Source organism: Thunnus maccoyii, chromosome 12 (assembly GCF_910596095.1).
Source record: "Thunnus maccoyii chromosome 12, fThuMac1.1, whole genome shotgun sequence".
Lineage (NCBI taxonomy): Eukaryota > Metazoa > Chordata > Actinopteri > Scombriformes > Scombridae > Thunnus > Thunnus maccoyii.
In genome coordinates this window covers 12,636,951-12,655,804 of record NC_056544.1, presented here as the reverse complement: position 1 = coordinate 12,655,804, position 18,854 = coordinate 12,636,951, and the positions used below count along the sequence as shown (strand labels likewise).

General features: G+C 40.7%; 1 protein-coding gene and 1 long non-coding RNA gene across 3 annotated transcripts; one reads left to right on the top strand and one right to left on the bottom strand.

Moving 5' to 3' along the window:
- Positions 1-475: 475 nt before the first annotated feature.
- LOC121908587 (nuclear receptor ROR-beta-like) lies at positions 476-17,681 on the bottom strand. Its single transcript, XM_042428741.1, has 10 exons — positions 15,854-17,681; positions 9,178-9,263; positions 8,926-9,067; positions 7,758-8,285; positions 6,620-6,741; positions 5,847-5,979; positions 5,189-5,296; positions 3,822-3,932; positions 2,997-3,109; positions 476-2,903 (listed from the first exon to the last, which is right to left on the bottom strand). Exons 1-10 carry the CDS (start codon positions 15,858-15,860, stop codon positions 2,742-2,744), a joined length of 1,512 nt encoding a protein of 503 aa, XP_042284675.1. The 5' UTR covers positions 15,861-17,681; the 3' UTR covers positions 476-2,741.
- On the top strand, positions 3,945-15,847 carry LOC121908588. 2 transcript variants are annotated; one of them, XR_006099269.1, is made up of 3 exons: positions 3,945-4,515; positions 9,185-9,295; positions 14,835-15,847. It is a non-coding gene; the product is annotated as an uncharacterized LOC121908588 (long non-coding RNA). The 2 variants fall into 2 exon arrangements; XR_006099270.1 differs by lacking the exon at positions 3,945-4,515 and adding an exon at positions 9,010-9,094.
- Positions 17,682-18,854: the final 1,173 nt, after the last annotated feature.

Below are 18,854 nucleotides of genomic sequence, written 5' to 3'. Positions count from 1 at the left end.
AGATCAACTTTTAAATGTGTTTTTGCATCAAAGAATGACTCAGATTTGTGGATTTTGTCCTCTATCACTTAAATTGAAAGCACATTTGAAGGGGATCTTTTAATAGCCAGCATGAACAGGAGGAATGATTACAGCGAAGAAAATCTCTTTCACCTGACTGTTGTTTTAAAACAGACATGGAAATTGTGAACCTATCCTTTAAGACTCTGACTAGTCAACAATATGCAGACACATTATTCATTACATATCAATATGAAAGTCAAATTCAAGTTAAATAAGACACAATGAAACATTTCAAAAGAAAAAGAAACCATTTATTACATTCTTAAAACCACATATAATGTATCCCATTGGACAACAATATATATCAAGCTGTGTGACTCAGTTACTCTTGGACTAGTAATATACCTCTTGTACATTTTGTCATACAGGAAAAGAGAAGGGAGACAAACTATTCTTTTTGTTTGTACTTGTCTTAATCTTTCTTCAATTAAAAAAAAAAATAGATTACTGACTTTACAAGACAAAAGTGGAGACATGTAAAGAAAAAAGTGGATAAAAGACTGACAAATAAATGAAAATCACAGCAAAAGAAACATTAAATCCCAATAATGAAATTCATCTTAAACTTTAACTGATTTCTTTTTTTTTAAATTCCTATGTCTCGTAAATTTAATGTTACAATATTAGGACAAACGGGAAGGGCTTTGACACTTTGTGAGTAACATTCACAAAAATATAACTTACGTCCACAGTGATTACTGTATGGTTATGGGTCTCATCTTAGGTGCAAAGGTGTGAGGAGTACAAGGCCAAAAGACGACACTGGTAATAAAGGGACAAGAGATCACAGCTAGCTCCCTGAGTGGCAGGCAGCAGGTCCTCACACTCTGCTGGAGAACTTCACAGCACCCCATGTAAGACATTATCATCTCAATGCTTAAGCACCCTTTAGAAAGTGTGTTTTTTTATGTACATTTAAAAATGTAAACAGGTATGAGTGACCTTGTGTGACAGATGTGGAATAAAAAACAAAAATAATAAGAACAAATTGAAAACTTTTAAGTCTTACTGGCATTGAGGCCCTACTCAGGGGGGCAGCTGATAGCTCTGTCTGGCCTTTGACTAGTGTCCAGTGAAAAAGAGGAAAGTATAAGTGCTTGGTATTCGAACAAGTGTTGGGTTTGGGACTAAAGGAAGAGGAACAGCAAATGTACAAAATAATACAGCTGCTCCAACCAGCAAGGAGGGTTTATGATACATATGATGGACCATCGTTGTCAGGGCTTTTAACCAACTGAAACAATATGAGTGATTGACAAATATACTACACCTACTGTACTGACTGCTGGTTAGAAACAGGTGGGGAGACGCTGTGTATCCCCTTTTTATTATACAGTTCATGAAGTCATCTTTTGCCTTGCTTTCTCTGTTCCTTAGTGTCCTGTTTGTCCTCATGTCTCTTTAGGCAGGGAGGATGGGGTCAGCAACAGCGCAGAATCAAAGCTCTCAGCTTAAATGCAAGACAAAGGCAATCATTTTTTCACCTTCGTTTGGGTACACTGCCTCCCCTGCTGTGTCGCATATGCAACAAGTGTCCACCCCATCGCTTGCATGATGACCGCAACCCCGAAACCCCGCTGGGTTTGCCGTCAGGGCAAGAGGGGTTTGTTGCCATGGAAACCTGAGAGTACTGTCAAGAGAGGAAAATAGTCCAGAAAAAGATTGAGTCCAAATATCAGCTTTCCCGACGTATCCGCCTTTTTGTCTCCCCCCCTCAACATCTTACTATCCACTTTTCTCTCCCTTTCGCTCTGAACTGAACTCACACATTCTAACTCTCTCTCTCCATATACTTATATAGTCATCTATTTACATTCTTATTTAAAATATTTGTTTATAAATGTGTATATAAATTAAAGATAATTTCATCTTGTCCTGTCTCTAAGTGGCATTTACAAGGAAAGGGGTGTGTGGGACTGAGGTTTCTCATTGCATTACAAGAGCCTTCATAAGGCAGCACCGAACACTGTCTAAATGCGTGTGAGACTGGTTCTCAGCTGATTAAAGGAGGTCAGCTGAAGCCATGAGTCATATTATATCTGTGTGTTTCTGTTTATGTCAAAAAAAATGACTCATGATCTTGGTCCCTAAGTGATGGTCAGTACACGTATATTGTATGTATGAATACGCATGCGTACCATACTGAGATGCATCAATTGAGAGATATACAATATTGACTGAGAACTCTATTAATATTGAGACCTGCTGATCAACACAACTTCATTCTAATACTATGTGTAAAACTCTGTCCAAGAGAGCAGGGTTGTACATTCACTGTTGTTGGATTCTGGCTTGTGCACTGGTGCTTATCGATGAGGTACATTCATAACTGGCTGGGTGATCCACACAGGATCACATGTTAGACAGGTGTTAGAGCTTAGCGCTGTCTCATGCTAGGTGGGCTGCTGTGTTATTATTACGATGCCCGTCCGCTTGTTATTAATGCTACAATATGCAGAGGACCATGAGCATGTGTGGTCTGTAGTGTAAGGTGCTTTGCCTGCTGGGAAAGTGGAGGACTACTTTGGAATCATGGGAGACGGAGTATTTAAAGTCCTGGATTGTCTCTTTAACTGCTGGTTGTTGAGCTTCAACATCTCTATCCTTCTCTGTCTCTCCTTTTGCTTCCCTTCCTCTTAATACACTCTCTCCATCTCTCTGTCTGTTTATCTGTCCGTCTAGCTGTCGGTGGAGTCGGGCAGAGACATCTCGCTGCCAAAAACTTCCCGGTAGAGTGGAGGGAAACTGTAGGCGGTCTCTGGGTGGACCAAACGGAAAAACTCCAGTTTGTCAATGTGGAGGTTACAGATTGACTTCATTATAGGAAGCTTGGACACCATCTGTGGGGACAGAAGGTATACAAAGGTAAATTTCTGTATGTAAATGTATGCATTTGTATGTGTTTAAGAGGCAATCATAGCTGCTTTCCTTACCTTGTCTAGTTTCTCATCAGAAGCACCGCTCTTATGTAGACTGTGCTGCAGAGCCAGGTAGACTTTCTCCTGGAGCTTCTGAACCTTCTGGCCTTCTGTCAGCCAGGGTCGATCTACAGGAAATACAATATTAAGCATTATTTAAAGGGAAATTATATAACTTTTGCTGAACAATGTCCACTGGCCAATGGCCTTAGCATTTAGGTAAAATGCTAAGCTAATAGTAGCACAAGCGGAGAAGAGTCATAAAGTCAGCGAACTGACTTAGTAATGTTTCCACAATATTTAGTTAGCTAACATTAGCCACCTTAAGCTACAGGTCATACCAAACCAACTAAGGCTGTTGCTGTACACTCATAATATACCGAAAAAAAATGAGCGTCAGTGCATTATTACTTATTTTCATTTCTATGTGGGACAATATCTTATTCCCTCTCTCAAATCTAACAGTATCTCACTATAAGAGATGATGTCATGTCCTGCCACTTTAAAACTGAAAAATGGGAATGTAGCTGATATGTAGACATATGCGGTAAACTGACCAGTTTTATAATGCAACCTTTTTACTAATTAGCTAAATAATCAGTAATAATAAATTGAGAAACTACATGTGTGAAATATCTAAGATCAAAAATATAATGTGTCAAATGTCTATGTTGTAAATGTGTTTGTATGTTCTTTACAATATACAGAACTGCAGTGGTTAGACTACTTTACATGGTAGTTTGGCAGTATGATGAGCACTTCTTCTTTAACATGCTTGAATTTATTTATGTGTGCGTGTGTGTGTGTGTGAAAATTAGAAAGAGGAAAAAAAATAATCACCAGGGGATAGCAGAACGGCTGCGCTGAACAGAGCCATCTCTTCATCAGACAGCTGTAGACGGCACAGCCCTTTACCCAGGTCAAACACTGCGCTGACCAGGTCATCACAACCTGCATAAACACAGAAAATCATTTAATAACTTGTCAAAAAATATTGCTTGAAGATTTTAACAGCCTTGCTTAATTAGATGTCTGACCCAGGGAGACACTGATGTCAGCCTTAATTCTGGCTCTGCTTAGTGTGAAAATTCTATAATCAAATAATATCATTTTTTTTCTTAATGCCTTTTTTAGTCTGCCTGACCTCACAGAAGTCACAGGTTTCAGTGTTTTTAGATCAACTCAGAACAGCTCAGAGAGAGATACTGCTGCATTGACTGACTTAACCCATCATTTAAAATGAGACAGCTCAGCTAAATTATTCCTAGAATTAGTTTATCATGCTGCTGTGTTTAATGACTTTTGTTTTCACTTTGTTCATTAGGGTGCATTGTTACATAGCTCTTGGTACTGAAGAGGCAGGACAATGCTTCAGAAACTGGAGGGCAACTTGCAGCTGGAAACTTTTAACTACTTCTCCTCAGAGTCAGTTAAACCTGCAGTACCAGAGTTTTTAAAGTCCTGATGAAACGGCATTTTGAGATTATCTAACTTCAACATCTTGACGTATTCCTGAGTGAAACAGGATAGACAGGTGGGACATAACGTTGTGAAGAATTTGATTTGATTTCTGGTGTCAGCCATGCTGGCTGGATGAATGCATGAATGCAGACTTCCACCGGCTGAGCTAGCTAACTTCTGGTTAGCTCTCTGCTAACTTGACGGGGTACAAAATAATTTAATCATGTGGCTCATCTAGACTTTCCAAATGTTATCGGACTGAACGGATCAAATTCTGATAGTGATGTGAGTCATTTTGCAGAGATTGTGTGACGCTCAAAACAATTTATTCAGCGCTTTACAGCAATGACGGAGTAGGCTATGGCGGAGCCTAAGCACATGTTTTTTAAATCACTCTCACTGCCGAGGGGGGAGACAAAAGTCCCGCACTCCAGCTTCAAGGCAGAATAGAACGGCTGCTAACAAGACCTCAACTTAAATGACTTGCATTATAGAGTCATCTTGAGAATGATTACCACAGTCAGGTCGGTTAAAATAACGAATTAGTCAATGCAGAAGTATCTCCAAGCTGTCAATAATGGATTGAGAAAAGTGGTAGCCATCGCAATTTTCTCAATGGTAATTATTGCACAGTTTGTGTGAAAAAGGCATAAAGCGCAAGAAACATAAGAAGCTTTGATGTGTGGCCCTGTCAATTATCTGAATGTTTTAGAGCTTACACAACCACATTCCCATCTGATCCTCACCAAGTGCTTTGAAGAACTGAGCTGAGGCAAATTTTCCATTGAAGAAAATGGTGCTGTTGTTGACGTTAAAAGCTCGGCACATACGTATCAGCAGGACCTCCAGACAGCCTGAAATGGTTGCCATAGATAGAAGCAAAGATATGGAGAGATGGAGAGATGGTGGAAGGGGAGGAAGGATGAGGGAGGGACAGAGAAGGTCCAAGATGCTCCAACATACACAAACACACAACAAAATTTAAATAATTTTGACCCAGATTGGTGCACAGCATATATGACATTTTTGAACCGTTTAAAAACCAACAGGATAACAATTGATATCCACAAAGATTTTTTTTAACGTTCAAAACATTTACAGAAGGTAAACACATTGTCAAATATATGCGTTGTCACAGATATATATTTATATATGTGTTGAACAGATAAAGAAAGTAATTGCAAATTTTGTTTCCAAAATGATGTTTTTTTCCCCAGTGTTCAAACCAGGTATGTGTTGTTTATTCAAACAAATAAACAGATGGTAAAAGGGCAGAGGTAGAAGGTTGGAGACAAAAAAACAAGAAGGAACTAAGTTAGCAAGTTTTACACTCTTGTTTACTTTGGAAGAATGAACTTTATTAATTGAAAGTACTCAAGATTTGAACATTTTTAAGACACTGACCTGCTTTCAGCAATATAATCTGATCATTCTGGCATAGGTCCATAAAGCCAGCAATGCGTTTGGCAAACTCCACCACATACTGGATGGCATTGGTAATGTGGTGTGCACACTGCTGCCACATCCACTCAGCTGACTGATAAGACACAAAAAAGAGATGTAAGAATCACAAGTCCATTGACATCAATCAATCCAGCATTCTTTACAGGAAACAGGAAAGAATGGAATTTAAACAGGAATTTAAAGGTGCAATGTATAGAATTTAGTGGCATCTGGCAGAATGGAGTTGGCAGAAATGGTATATAATAGTCATAATTATTTTTAATTAGTGTATAATCCCATTAAAATAAGAACCGTTGGGTTTTCGTTAGCTTAGAATGAGCCCTTTATATCTACATGGGGAGCGGGTCCCCTTCCACAGAGCCTGCCATGTTTCTACAGTAGCCCAGAATGGACAAACCAAACACTGACTCTAGAGAGGGCCTTTCACATTTTTTGTGAGTTTCGTGGCCACCGTAGATTCTCCTACACACTTGGAAGGAGAGGGTGAGGAGTATTCATTTGTTTGGAATCTGCAACCTCACTGCTAGATGACACTAAATCCTACACACTGGTCCTTTAACCTCCACCTGCTTACTAAAAGTATCAGCAACATTAGGTAATTAAATTAGCTTTTTCTTAGCAGACAGCCCAGTTTAGGCTGATACTGAGCTGTTATTCTGTGTGTGATGACAGAAGAGTTGACACCTATGGGAGTTAACATGTGCATTATGTACCTTGTTCTGAAAAGCGCGTGTTTCCTCGGGTGTGTATTGTACCCAGGTGAATCTCTTCATGTCTTCAGCGCTGTACTGACACGTCTCCAAGTGAGATTTAACAATACTCTGAGTGATGTGCTCTGTGAAAAAAAAGCATATAAACACATAGATCAGCGACGCCTCACTAAGGTTATTTATGTTGGTTGCATATTCAGGCTTTGAAGATACAGAGGGGGGTGTAGCAGAGTGTAATGGTGGTATTGTTTACAGATCATGGCAGTGTGACCTTGAATTACTAGATGCTTTGCACCACTCTGCTATTAACGTTTGTCACTGACGCCCCTGACAAGACTGAGCTCATCTACTTAATAGCTCATCTACTTGTCTTAGATTTCCAGTTGTTAGCCTCCCCTGCATTTTTAATATGCACCAGTCACAATGTTTACTCATTACTTCCTTTAAAAAGTCCCCTGAGCCTTCTTTCACAGCCTTCTTGCAGTTTATTGTTGCCAGCAACCATAATGATGTAAAATAAAATACAAATCTATCCTGCCTCAAGGTCTCTGGAGAAAAAAATCTCCATATAAATATGGCCACATCAGCTCCCTGTTTTTGCAGAGATGATTTTTTCATACTGCTTGTTTTGCCTGTTTAATCTTGTCCTTGTTCTGTTTAGCTGTATGTACCATTCTTTTGCTAACCTGTTTATGTGTCCTCGTGCTTACCTTGGTAGAATCTTTGTTTTGATTTATTTAACTAATTTTAAATTAATACTACCTCTACTAGGTTTCTATAGCATCCAATAGTACAAAATTTTCATGCCATATTCACCAATTTGTTGCCTTTTGATCTTTTAACCAGAAATACTGTTCTCAGTCATTGATGTATTAATTGTGATCTATTTTGCTTTAATCTATTTTATCTTGATGTTGAACTACTGGTATTGAAACTCAACACTTCCTGAAAACAGGAGTATGTCAGTAAACATAGAGGCTGAAATGTGACAATATACAAAACAGGGAACCTTATAAATAACCGTAAGAGAGGGTAATGTATGAAACACCCAGACCACTACAGAAGGTATTCTAGGACACTCTGTTTGTTTAAGTAATGCGTAAATAAAAGCATAAATTATATATACATTGTCAATACTCACCGAGGTCTGTTATTGAGCAGTCATCAGGTAGATGGTCCAGCAATGCATGTGTGTGTCCCAGCAGCGGATGTGTGTGAGAGTGTGTATGCAGGAGCTGGATTCCATTGCTGTCTGCCCCATCCAGAATAGTCTGCTGCGGCGAATTCTGATTGGACAAGGATGAGGAAGAGGAAGAAGAGGACGATGAGTTGGAGGTGTTTCCGGTGCTCGCCCCACCGCCAAGCAGCTCCAGGCTGCAGTACTCGCTGGCCTCCTCGGGGGTCAGTGGCAGGTCAAACAGGTCGGGCAGCGCTGCAATGTCATCGAGGTCGCTGAGGGTGGAGCTGGAGCCCCCGCTGCTGTAGGACCGGCTCAGGCCCTCTTCACCATCCTCGCCACTACCGCTGCAGACACCATCCTCCCTGGGTAAAGACAGAGTAGTGGAGCCCCCGCCCCCAGAGGTCACACACTCCTGGGACTTCTGGTGCTTTTGCACCTCAGCGTACAGGCTGTCACGCTGCTTCTTGGACATACGGCCGAACTTCACCGCTGTGAAGAAAAAATAAATTTCATTATAGTGGACACACAGACAATATTTACGATATATCTTACAAGTAAATACTTAGGGAATAGCTGCATTCATTCATGCTAAATGTATATTATGATATATCACATTTACCTTGATAACAATAAATTAAATATTTTGTTTATATTTCTTACTTAAAAGAGAGAAACCTAAAATTTAATGTGACTAAACTTCAATGTCACATCTGTTTTCTGAAGCTGTTACCTCAGTCTAATTGTAAGATATTTTTGGCTCACATAGATTCCTTCTGCCACCTTATCCACAAGGACTGTATGTTCTAGTCCCTATATCCAGTTTGCCTGATGACGGTTCATGACCCCTTCAGTCTATGTACTGTATTTGTTTTCTCTCTGTAGCCTAGAGAAGAGGGTACAAGTGGCTCTTACGACAGCTGATGTGAAACATTAACTCTGAGGGCTTCAAATTCTCCCAGTATCAGCTTTAAATTAAAGGAACACACACACATTGAGACTGAACTGGAGAAACACATCTGCTAAACTTCCTATGTGTAAATGAAAGTCCGTTGTAAATTTTAAGTAGACCACAGATTGTGATGGTTATAGGAAGTATGTGAAGGGACAGTGTGTTCTCGGTTGTGTTTACCATCTCTGCTCATGCCCAAAGCCAGACACTTCTGCAGGCGGCAGTGCTGGCAGCGGTTACGGTTAGTTCGGTCGATCAGGCAGTTCCTCTGGCGGGAACAAGAGTACATGGCATTGTTCTGCTGGCTGCGACGGAAAAAACCCTAGACGGACACACACATACAAATACTGTAAATAACACGTACATTTAGGATGAAACATGATGGTTAAAGATTGGTTTGGTGGCCTGGTTTACTCTGCATTTCTTCCTTACCTTGCAGCCTTCGCAGGTGATGACTCCATAGTGGATTCCCGAGGACTTGTCCCCACAGATCTTACAGGGGATGACCTCGATTTGAGCTGCAGGACCAAAAACAACAGTGATGAGAGAGGTCAGAAAGCTCCTACCTCATGTACTGCAACACCCTCAAAAAAAACCCTCAAAAAAATACAGAGAAAGCAATACTCTATTTAGTGAAGTGATGCAATAATATATATATATATATATATATATTATTGCATCACTTCACTAAATATATACATATATATATATATATATATATATGTATATATTTGGCTTGTTTTACACTACTGAGTCATACTGTGGATTGTTGCCAAAACCAGTTTATATATAAAACAACATATCATTAAGTAAGATGACACATTTACTCAGACATAACAAACACTGGAGCCCATTTTAGCATACAGTCCCTGCTTTACAATATGTTATATGCAGCAGTTTTAATCCAAGATTTATCCAAGACTTTGTAAAAGATTGATTTTTGAGAGACTCAAGTCGGTCTGTTTTATCAAAATATATAATGATCCACTACTTTTAATCCTCCTTGATCTGAGCCCTCCTTTTGACACAGTCGATCATGTTATTTTTATTTATATTTAGGTTGGCATTGGGGACTTTTGACTTAAGTTTAGCTCCTACTGCACTAGTTAATATTTTTTTCCATTACGTTGGGACTTTGACTTTAACGCATCCCCTCTGTCATTCCCTGGGGGTAAGGTTTGCATCCCTTAACACTCTATTTTTTGCATCCTCAGGGCATGTTGTTCATAAAATCAATATATATTTCCATTGATATGCTGATAACACTCGGCTTCACAGTTCATCCTACTTTAACCAGACAACACAGACAAATTCCACTGTGTCGCTCTCAGATTTTAAGTGCTGGATAATAAAGAACCTCTTTCTTTTATTTTGGCCTCTAAAGTTCTATCTTCTCATTGCAATTAAATCTTGGCAGTATGTCTGGCTTGTATAGTGGTGTTCTCTACCACAATAATATAAGCCAAGTCATATTTCAGTCATGATTTTTGGCTCTCTTTTAATTCCTCTTTTCTTCTCATTTATGTTGTGCTATCATGTTTTTCTGCGGTCTTTGCCAAAATTAGGTCCTTTGTATCTTCCACGGACCTTGAAAAGGTCGTCCATGCTTTTATCTTGTCACAGTTAGACTGCTGTTACTCTGTGTACTTGGAGCTCTATTAGAGGGCAATCTGCCACTTCCAGCTGATACAAAATACAGCCGTGAGGCTTTTAACAAATTGTGTTTTATTGAGTTATTATATTGCACCTAACCTTTCCTCCCTTCACTGGGAGTTTCAGATCTGAATTTAAGATTTTACTGACAATAGTTTAAGCTTTAAAGTTTTAGACACCTAGTTACTATTTATGCGAGTCTCTTTTGAGTCTGAGTGCAGTCTGAGATCCTCAGGTTAGGCCTTCCAGCTTTAATAAAACATGCATCATTAGCAGGGGTGATCATGTCTTTGCTAGCAAAAATCAGGACTTACATTCACCTACATTCCTTTACCAAAAGCTTTTTCTCTTATTTCTTCTTATCAGTGGGTGTGTTTTTATCCTCCTTTCCTGTCTCTTTTATGATGTTTTATAACCTCTGAACTTTGCTATGTTTAATGCTGCTTCATAAAACACATGATGAATTGCAAAGCACTGTGTAAATAATGTTTTATTACTGTTATTAGGCAAATGATTAACTGACTGAAGAAACCTAGACAGATCAATGTTTGAAACAAATCCTGTACTTTGCACCAGAGCGAATTAATCCAAGAGAAAAACATATCTTGTAATGAGTTCAGCAAGTGAGCTAGAAGATGTAACAATGAAGCATCTTCTTGGAGGTTGCGAGGGGAGGTTACATCCCCAAAAACAAACTGTCCCACAGTTTATACATACAGTACGAGAGAAGATAACTTGCTGTGAACAGTGTTTTTCTGCACCCTGCATGTGGCCCCCATGAGGGAACAGAGTACACAAGCAGATAGGGAATCACATGACACTCACAAAGACTCCTTCTTTCTTGACTGAGGAGAAAACAACAACAACAACTATATCATAAGATAGTTGTTGTGCTCAGACTGGCTGTCTGTACAATCTTAGATTGATTTAAAAAATCATTAGACTGATTTACAAAATCATTATTTGTACCATTTATGAGGAAAATGTAAGGAAAAGCACTTAAGTGTGTGTGATTGAGGTGGGGATTGCTGTGCTCTTATACGTACTGGAAAAAAAAACTTTCCAGTTCTTTTCCCCTTTAATGAAACCGTCGTCTGCCTCGGCTCTAAAACTGTTGACTAAAATACTCCAACTGATCAGGGCAGCTGCAGGCATGCAATGGAAAAATATCTCCCTCCTCTCCCTCCCTTCCTCTCTTTCTCTCAGGTTCCCCTCCACCCCTCCCTCATCTCACGATTATATAACTCTCGTCTGTGAGCATTCCTCACAACACTCATTCAGTGAGGCTCACTCTAGCAACACTGACACCCCGCCCTCCTCAGACATTCTCGTTCCCACTGGTTGAGCGGCGCTCTCAGCCTGTTTGGTATTGGCTGAGTCATCCGTCACTCGGGCGCTGTAGCCTGTCAGCCCATGTGGACATTCTGTCCTACTGACACACTTTCCCACTGCAGGGGGAGAGGGAGGAGGGAGGAAAGCGCGATCCCGGCTCTCCGCAGACCAGTTTTAAGGTGGAGTTGAACAATGCTCAGACAGAAAACATCTCCCTGAAGGCTCGTTGCTTGCATCAGAAAATTGGCCATGTTACATAACAGTAAAATTAACCAAGAGAGGCAACGATAATAAGCCTAGAAAAACTGCAATTACCAGTTCAGATCCAACACACATCCTCACTGATTTCCCGTCTTTATATGTGTGGACCAATTTCTATGTAATAATCCAACAAACACTCTGCTGTTTTATTATTGAGAAACCACATTGGATCTGGCTGCGGTGGGCCATACTGTACCTGGCTACAGTCCATTCAAAGCAGACAGAGTATGAATGTCAGCTATTCAGCTCCCACCCCTCTCCTCGGTCTTTGACATTGAACTTCTGCTTCAACCCGTTCTATTCTCGTCCGGTGCTGAGAGCCAGAATTACACAGATGCCCAGCCACCCACCCTTGTTGCTACAACCACACATGCATGTTTTCTTACTCCTCTTCTCCAGCTTTCTACAGATATACAGGCACAACCCAGAGACAGTAAAAGATTTATCTGAAAAAAAAAAAAACATCCCTTATTTTAATGGCATTGTCTTGTCAATGAGCTGGTAAATGAAAAATTGCAGTTAAAAAAAGTAACTTGACAGGGATTTCTTAAATAATTCCAATAGAGACACGCTCACCTGTCTAACAATGTTGATGGAGACACGGAAGCAACATTTACCTTAAACCCTGACTATCACCATTGACCTAGACCGAAACACTAGTCTTAGGGATCTGAGAGTTGGCATTGCAAGCACATAAATACAAATCCTGCTTTTTACCAACATTATGCATACAGGTTGCATTTCTCACCCACTTGCATATTAACCTAAGTTACAAAATCTTAAGAGTAAATTGCATTAACTGAGGTGAAATTGTGCTCACGGCAAACAAAGAATGGTGTTTGACTAATGGCCAGTATGTTTGAGCAGCTACTTTTTGCGACACACCCAAGCCTTTTTCACAAAACGAACAGACACTTCAACAGTTCCACTACAAACATGCAGGCCCCACTGTGTTTATCAGCCAGCTAAATGTGTAACCTTGTTATCTCCACAAAAGGCTAATTCTGTAAGGGTGGGGTAGGTAGAAGGGATGGGCGGAGAAAATCATTGACTTTGTGCTTTATACTTCTTGGTATCTAATGTGGAACAAACAGCCGATAATTCTCCAACACGAGCCCCCCGGCCAGTGTGTCAAACAGTCAGTATGTCAGTGTGTCGCTAGCGTAACAAAGGAGTGAAAGGATGAATTTTGACCTTCCACATGTTCACTGTCATACATGCACGGTCACACGCATGCTTCGCACACCGATCACTTCTACATTTTGCGATCTTACAACTTGATTTAATGCAAGTACAGGTTGTTTTTAGCTTGTTATGCAAATCACAATAACATGCAGACTGTTAAATGCCCCTGAGCAACAGAGTGACAGGGGGCTCTGTGGGGGCTGGTGTTCTTTTAATTATTTTATCACCTGACAGACATGAGAGGATACACTCATTAGTAGGTTGGGGGTGGAGGGGCCTTGTGCTTCAGTTCTATACATTTTAGCAATGCTGAAGCACTTGTTGTGTCATGCCTCACTGTAGGCTGAGAGTGCAGCACAGGCTTGTATCACAAGAGCCCACTGTGGTTATCCTTGCTGCCTCTTCCCGTTTTTGAAATCACGTTAGCGGTATAGCCAGTATGGGAATATTTCGCAAATGATTTTGTTTCAGTAAAATAAGGGTTTGCTAAGCCTCAAGGCCTGCAGAGATGAACCCTAAGAGAGAAGCTTTATTGTTAGATATGAAACAACACCCTGTTTGTCCTCACACCTCCTAGTTGAATTTATGAAGGCAGATGTCTTCCTCATTGCACTTGATGCCTTGTTGCACTCAACCTCATACCCTGTTGTACAGCTCTAACAAAATTTTTTAATTCTATATTCTCTACAGATGATACTGGTTTAAACAGTACAATGCTGTTAACTTTACTCAACACATAAAAAATGCATATATGCAGTATATAATCTGGCTGTCTAGCAGGTTGAGCATTCAAATCAATGAGCTCTATTTTAAAAGATGCAAATACCAGAGGAGGCCTAGCTGAGGCCCACAAAGGGGGGGATTTAAAAAAGAACTAAGAATTTCATAGGCCTCTCCTGCTGGGTGTCAGTGTGAGACACGAGTCTTATGATCTTTCATTGTGTCTATGTGCATAAATACAAACATTATGTGGAAGTGCACTCCGTAATGCGGTAACCAGACAAAGTGTCAGAGGTCCAGACAACACACCAAGCCTCAAAATGTCTGTCAGCATGCCAAAGATGTTGAAATGACTCGACAATTTGGACTAAAAGGATTATAAATGCATGTTCAAACCGGGATAAAAATGCTGACATGCTTTTCTAGTGAGGAAACGGCCGGCTGAGTGACTAACCTACATTTTCGGTGCAGTGAGCTAAGAAAGGGCTGCGGTTTGTTTACATTTGGATATCCTGCCAGAGAGGGAACCTCCCTCCACTAGGGGCCCCCCTCCGCCCCCCCCTTCTCCCCTCCTTCAGTGCAAAAATTAATCTCTTTCCTCCTCGGCCAGAAAAACAAAACTCACTGCAGCTGTCCTCTCTCAGAGCAAGAACTCAGAAATGCAACACAAGTGCACAGATTGATAAACATTAACACAAGGCTGATTGAAATTGTTATCTGTTGTTTGCATCCAAAAATTGCTGCATAAAGATGAGTTTCAGTTTTAAGAGTTTACAGTAGGTTGTGGATGTAATACATGCACAGCAAAAATGTCTTTCCAGTATAAGAAATAAATGATTTAGGGTCTATTTTAATGTTTTTCTTTTGGATATGGATAAAAATATCAAACTGTGTTTTGCACAGGCTGTATAAAACACCCTTCTTTTGTTAAATAACAGGTATCTGCTGCCCCACTGCCCAAGTTCAAGCTCAGCCTGTGTCAGGAAGCGACACGTTGAAGGACGACAGTCACTGCTCGCCTGTAACCGCACATGGCGCTGCACGTCCGGCGGCACGGCGCTTCCCAGAGCCGCTCCCCCTCCCTCCACTGTCAATGCTGTATAATGCTGGGTGACATAACTAGGTCAGTGGAACAGCCAGGCCCCTTTCTCCCTCTGTACACTCACACAGTCAGCCATGCTGGCACAGCCATCACATCACAACAACATCTCAACGGCACCAACGATGCTCAGATTCATCCTACAAATTCATCGGCACTAACAAAAAGTTTGCAAACATCTTCAGGGATGATTTAGATTTAAAAAAAAAAAACATCAAATGATTTTAATCAGATAAATGTGTACCACTGAATATCAGAACAAAACAGCTAAATTCATTATTCTTTTAAGTGAATGGGTGTAAATCGTTCACTATTTAAGTGTTTAATTCATCTGATAAGATCGAATAACATCTTGATTACATAATTCTAGTTTTGGTTAACAACAACCCCCTCTCATGCCCCTCCCTCTACTTATTGCATAACTCTAACATGGATCCCCAGGCAAATTTACAGAAGGACCCCCAGGTGAGATACGACTTTACATTTCTTCAATTAAAGGCAGATTTGTCACGGCCATTAATAATAAAGCAAAATTACGCATGTGTTCAAGTGAAGTCTTTCACTGACATTCATCCTGGGTAAATAACAGAATTAATCCAGTTGGGTTAATTCTCATGATTGAACAACACGCCTACAGCTCTTCATCACTGCACACTGAACTTCAGTGCCTCCTCGGGGCTCTGTGCAGCTATAATCCAGTCATGAGGGATTAATGCGCACTGGGAGGAAAACAGGCGCACTCAAGAGTTCCTTTTGCGCACACATGTGGCCATTCCAGCCCAGATAAAAACACACTGCGATCTTTACCAAGTTCAACTAAACACGCGCAGATTCACTGTGACATAAAAATCGACTTACCTCTCATTTTTGATGTTTTGTTTTTCTGGGCTGGACGACGAAAACTCGACTACATGTGGTTACTGTAGCTGCCAGGATAAGGAGAATAAAGCGCTGGATCCAGAGTGCACTGGCTCTGTAAATATTAACTTCGTCCCGGCTGCAGACAGCTCTCGTAAAGCACGACCAGGAAAAAAAAAACAGAGAAGAAAACTACCCGAAACTCCTTTAACGCTCGGTCAAGTCCGAGCAAAATAAAAGAGTGGAGAAAGTCGCTTTGGATTGCATCGTAACCGTCTCGGCGCACTGGCGAAAAGATTTTGGCAGAACTTTTTTTTGACAGAATAGTCCCACGGTGGTCCAGCGGTGCTTAGACTCCGCGCTGTGACTCTCCGCCTGCTTTCCTCTCAGTCTACCCTGCTAACCTACTTTCTCTAAGCGTGGACTCTCACATGATCTCACTGCCGACAGCTCCTCTCTCAGCACCCGCGGGGGCGCGCAGACGGGAGCGAGTTTAAGGTGGCTGGGCAAAATGACTTGATTGTAGAGAAGCCCAGTTGTTACTCAGTGATGTAATGAAGTAAAGATTATTACTGTCAGGAGGTGATGGGAAGGTAATTAAAGCCACAACCATTTCTATTTTCAAACAGTCATTAAGGTATGCTGTTTCCCCCACTTCCTTGATTTTATATAATTCACACCACAATGCATCAAGGAAATCTATGTCACGAAGATTCGTGCCAGTATAAGGTGTTGTTAAAATTAAAAACAAGCAACAAGATCAAACAGGTTCTTTGTTTACCAGAGAGCTGACACCTTGTTTACTGAATATTGAGTTGACCTGGTTTATGTAACATTTGGCCTGAAGAACTTCCAAAATTGAAAGCATAAAAGTCTCACTGTCTCACAGGAATTTTAAACAGTAGCAGAATCTAGAGCTGAAACTATTAGTCGATTAATCACTTAGTTTGATAATATATTAATCAGCTTTTTCTAAGCAAAAATATCCAAAATTCCCTGATTCCAGCCTCTCCAGTGCTGTTTTTTGTAGTCTTCAATAATACTGTTACTGTTGGTCAGACTAAACAGGAAGTAAACATATCAACCTCGGAATTGAGAAATTGGATTGAGAAAGGATTTGTCACTATTTTCCAACATTTTATGGAACAAAAGATTTAGCGATTAATTGAGAATGTAATTGGTAGATTAAACAATAAAGAACATAATTGTTAGTTGCAGCTGTGGTAGAAAGCAACACACCCCTCCCTCAACATTCAAAACATTAACTGGACACCATTTTTCCATTGAGACTGTATATTTATCTACCACCTGCAATAGTCCATGTGTTATATAAGATCACAAACAGCAAGAAATGAGAACATTTTGATTTTAAAATGTGAATGTGCAACAGATTTAAAACCAAGAGTTGCTGCCATGACTGAGAGACTCATTTTGTGGACCTGTAAAATATTAATTTGAGCTTTATTGTACACAAATGACCTTTGTTCCTCAGCAGTGTTCCTATGCGATAGGAAGGCTACGCTACAAAATGTGCCTGGCTGCTTTCCCAATGATTGCTCACAATCTTTCAGTTTATTCTCTGTGGAGCAGCTCCAGAGATTACACCCGGTGACCTCGCAAAGTTTGATTCACAGCAGTCTGGTTCCTGTTTCGTGTTCACTTTTCTGTTCTGGACATGCAGGAACATATTATACTTAAATATTACAGGAATATTGTAACATCTACCACCCTAGTTATTAAACTTAATTGTATGGCAGTACTGTATGTCATCCACAAATGTACCAAATGTGTTATTTTCTGCTCCTATGAATCATCTCCCATCAGCCAAGTAAATCATCTTCCTTGAATCTATGAATAAAAATGATTCTGATGTAAATGTGTACTTGGGACAGTGTGTGACTGTGGGTGCTGATGAGGAGGTGGGTGAGTGCGAAGGGGTGTGGTGGTGGTGGTAAAGGGGAGGGGGGGGGGCTGTAGCGGGTGGCCTTATGATGCAATGTTCTGGCAGCAGTGTTATGAAAAAGCATGAAGGCAGAGATTACTCGAACTAGGTTAGTGGAGCAGCCGAGCACAGAGCACCTACAGTCACAGATTCTTTTTCTGTTTCGCTCACGCACACATTCACACGCACGCGCTCAGGCACAGGCACTCGCATTCTTTTGTTTTTCTCCCTCCAAACCCTTTCCTTCTGCCTCGTCCTTGTTTTTCATACGTAACTTGTTATCTGTTTGTTTGTACACTTCCTTGTCTCCTTTTTCTTAGTCCAGATGAATATACAGTGCTTGAAAGTGCTTAATGTTTTCACTCAAATCCTGACTTTTTAAGATGGATAGATAGATAGATAAAAAAAAAGTATGATACTAAATAAAAATAAGTAGAATAAAAAAAGAAATTTAAGCTTTCTCTGCACAGTTTTTCCTCTCAACCGTTTGCGTCTGCTGTTTTTCCCTTTGTCTCGCCCCATGTACATCTCCTCTAAAGCCCCTCTGTTCTATGTCTCCCTTGACAACGGCAGTGACACTTTGACCTTAGCTCTTACGTAACCGCTGAGCGGCTCGCTTAGACAGCAGAGGAAGGCGAGAGCGAGGGAGTGGGAGGAGGGTTTCAGCATGGCTCGTACATAGCAGACATTTTGTTGCCCGACGATAAAAAAAAAAGAGGTGAAAGAAGAGGCAAGGAGGGAAAAAAGAGCTTTGAGCTGGAGAAGCTAAAGGATTTTGGAAGGTTGCCAGCAGCAGCATAACAGGATGAGGGAGCAGATGGGGGAGGCTGGCAGAAACAATACATAAATAAACGGATATTTACATCATAGATGGTCTGACAACAAGCAGACCTGGAGCATGCACATAAGATGATGAAGCAACCCCATGTCCGTTTTGCCTTCTCAAGCACAGACAAAACGTTACCAAAGCAACAGAGGCATTGAAAGTGGCATCCCTGCGGAGCCAGTGATGGACAGAAAGGATCTCTCTGCAGAGCAGCATTGTACTTTATGTTATCT

What these genes read in the sequence shown, in the direction of transcription:
- LOC121908587 (XM_042428741.1), bottom strand. An exon ending in CTGCTCAATAACAGACCTCG is followed by an intron (nt 6,742 to 7,757) that starts GTGAGTATTGAC and finishes TTTTTTTCACAG; the next exon opens with AGCACATCACTCAGAGTATT. An exon ending in CTGATGAGAAACTAGACAAG is followed by an intron (nt 2,904 to 2,996) that starts GTAAGGAAAGCA and finishes CTGTCCCCACAG; the next exon opens with ATGGTGTCCAAGCTTCCTAT.